General features: G+C 36.6%; 1 protein-coding gene across 3 annotated transcripts in view; it reads right to left on the bottom strand.

The window, feature by feature from the left end:
• The window catches only part of LOC106880084 (neuron navigator 2), a 32,420-nt gene that overhangs the window by 18,854 nt on the left and 10,107 nt on the right, over positions 1–3,459 (bottom strand). For 2 of the 3 annotated variants that reach the window (XM_052975566.1, XM_052975567.1), the window contains exon 7: positions 1,518–1,541. The exons of the other annotated variant lie outside the window; for it this stretch is intronic. In XM_052975566.1, coding sequence (XP_052831526.1) covers positions 1,518–1,541 — 24 coding nt within the window. The remainder of the gene's footprint in view (positions 1–1,517; positions 1,542–3,459) is intronic. 3 annotated transcript variants of the gene reach the window in all.

Genomic DNA, 3,459 nt, shown 5'->3' with positions numbered 1-3,459 from the left:
CAGCATCTAGATCACTGGTAACTCAAAGGCTTGGACAAGTTTTTTTTGGGGGGAAATTGAATGCAATTTATGAAAGGACAATTAACTAATAGTTAACTGCCCACCCCTCCACCTTCATATTTACATATATCTCAAAGAGATGTAATTTGTGAGAATGAAGATGATGATGACTTAAGAGGATGATGATGGTCGTTATTATTGATTTTGAAATCTTGGCACAAGGCCAGCAATTTCGAAGGAGTGGGTAAGTTGATTACATTAACCCCAGTACGCAACTGGTACTTATTTTATTGACCCCCAAAAGGATGAAAGGCAAAGTCAACCTTGGCAAAATTTGAACTTAGAACCTGAAGATGGATGGCATACTAACAATTCTGCCAGCACGCCACCTTCCTATGTTGATTATTATTATTATTATTATTGAGTGGTTGGCGTTAGGAAGGGCATCCAGCTGTAGAAACTCTGCCAAATCAGATTGGAGCCTGGTGTAGCCATCTGGTTTCACCAGTCCTCAGTCAAATCGTCCAACCCATGCTAGCATGGAAAGCGGACGTTAAATGATGACGACGACGATTACATTAATTGTTGTTGCACTGTTTCATACAGAGACCTCAAGTAACAGCAAATTGCATGTTTCACCGTGGCTGTTATTTATGATAAGCAAAGATATATTTCAAGGAAAGGAGACCACATACTGAGAATTGAGATTCTGTTAAAAGTTTGTTGTACAATTTGTGATTTTGAAAAAGTTTTAAACAAATCAAATATTCTCAGGTTGACAAGTGCTTTTCTAAGGATATGGGCTGCACCCATAAGAAGAATTTTTGTAGTTCTGATATTTGGGGTTTCCTGGTATTTGAGCATTGAGTTTAAGAGTGCCATTTGGTATTATACTCAAAGCTTCCATGATCAGAGGTGCACTTGTTATTCTTAGATGCCCATTTCTAAGACCTCTTTTTCAAGGTTCCCATATTAAATTATTATTATTATGTTTATGATAGAAACTATATCAAACCGGTCCGCAATGATGTCCTTACAAATAAATATATATTAAAGGTACATGATATGTGTGCGTGTGTGTATATTTAACTGTATGTATATGTAAGAATATTTGCAAGTTGGTTCTGTGAATCTATGTTGTAGTATTGGATTGTCAAATTCCTAAAGACAAGTGAACATCCTTCTTCCTACCAGCCACTTGGCAGAGCACCAGGTTGACCAATGGAATCAAAGTGATGAACTTTGCTCAAGGACACACTGCCCTTACTCAATGGATCACCATCCTTGACCCATGGGCCACTCAACTGTTTATTTTTTTTTTTTTATATAGCTGAGGAAGTGATTCTTCAATATAAACTGTATATATATATATATATATATATATATATATATATAAAAAACAACATAACTGTAAATCAAATATGCTGGAGAAAAAAAAGGGGGGAGGGCAGTGCTTATAAAGTACCAGTGACTAAAGAAGAACTTCACAGAAGACATGCTGTAGTCCATTTACTTACCTCATTGTCATTCAGTTTACGTGACTGGGAGAAAAAACAGGAGGCAGTTGGAAGCAATATTTTCAATCATTTCAATAATATAGGCAAATAACAATAATGTCTCTACACTAGCAAAATACGACAACCCTAAACACTATCAAATAATGGATTCAAAAGTTTTGGCCCAAGGTCAGCAGTTTTTAGAGGGGAAAATGTTAAGGTCGATTACATGACCCCCAGTGTTCATCTGATACTTTATTTTATCAACCACAAAAGAATGAAAGGTAAAGTCAACCTTGATGGGATTTGAACTCAGAATGTAAAGAGTCAGAAGAAATGCTGCTGAGCATTTTGTCCAACGTGCTAATGATTCTGCCAGCTCATCACAGTAATAATAATAATGATAATAATAATAATCCTTTCTACTATAGGCACAAGGCTGGAAATTTGGGGGAAGGGGACTAGTCAGTTATGTTGACCCCAGTGTTTCACAGGTACTTAATCTATTGACCCCCAAAAGGATGAACGGCAAAGTGTACCTTGGCAGCATTTTGCCTGGCTTGCTAATGATTCTACCAGCTAGAATAATTCTCCCGATTATAGGCACAGGGCCTGAAATTTTGGGGCAGAGGGGTTAATTGAACACAATGATTCCAGAGTTTAACTGATACTTATTTCATCGACCTTGAAAGGATGAAAGGTAATGTTGACCTTGGTGGAATTTGAACTCGAAACGTAAATCTGGAAGAAATACTGCTAAGCATTTTATCCGACATGTTTTCATATTTTGGCACAAGGCAACAAATTTTTAAGGGGAATGGTATGGTCAAGTCACTTACAACATTGGCCCCAATGCTCAAAGGGGGCCCTATTTTAACGACCCTGGAAAGATGAATGGCAAAGTGGACCTCATCAAAATTTGAACTTAGAACGTAGACTTAGAAGAAATGCCGCAGAGCATTTTGTCTGATGTGCTAATGATTTCACCAGCTTCCCACGTTATATACATCATCAAATAAGATCTAAACACTATCAAAGGATAGTATCTAAAAACTATGAAATGATAGCATTGAACACGACCAAATCTTTGTCTTAAACACTACAAAATATTTGCCTTAAACACAAAAGAAAACAGTAAAAAAACATGAACAAATAACTCTAAACACTACATAACAAGAGCTAAACCCGATGAAATAATTACTCTAAACATTATCAGGTATCACCCATAAACACTACTAAATGCTTGCCTTAAACACCATTAAATGACAACCCTAAACACCAAAAATGTGCCCTAAACACCAAAAATGTGCCCTAAATGCTATAAAATCCCAATCATAAACACTATGGAATGTTTGTTCTGTCCCCAGAACATAAAACCAGTAGGATAATTAGCCTTGATATGGCCAGTTTAAATGCTAGAGAGTAAGGGCCCATGAACTTAGAGTTTATTTGCATTTCTAATGTGATTAGAAGACAGACAGAACAAGAGCCCTCCCTGCCACTCCCCAAATGGGATATCAGCCTGTTGCAGAGTTATCCCCAGCGTAGCACTGGTATTTATCTTCAGCTGAACAAACAAGAGCAACATGAATTGAAATGCCTTGCTCAAGGACACAACATCCCACCCAGCCTAGGAATTGAACCCACAACAAGCTGCTTGCGAGCTCAACATCTTAACCACTAAGCCCAGGCACCTTCATAACTTGATGGAGTTATAGAAATTAGCTAATTAATTGATTAATTGAGATAAAATTTATTTTGTAGCTTTTAATATGCTATTTATAGAAGTAATTTTATTTTATTTAATATAATAAATAACGAGAAAAGTATTTTTTTATGGTGGGAAGGGTGAAGGGAATTGAGAAAGTTGAGATAGCAGAAGGGGCTTAATTAATTACATGTGCACATATTAATCATTCACACACACACACACACACACAAAGCACTCAAATATTAGTTGAAG

Source organism: Octopus bimaculoides, chromosome 21, assembly GCF_001194135.2.
Source record: "Octopus bimaculoides isolate UCB-OBI-ISO-001 chromosome 21, ASM119413v2, whole genome shotgun sequence".
Classification (NCBI taxonomy): Eukaryota; Metazoa; Mollusca; class Cephalopoda; order Octopoda; family Octopodidae; genus Octopus; species Octopus bimaculoides.
This window is presented reverse-complemented; position numbering and strand designations above follow the sequence as displayed.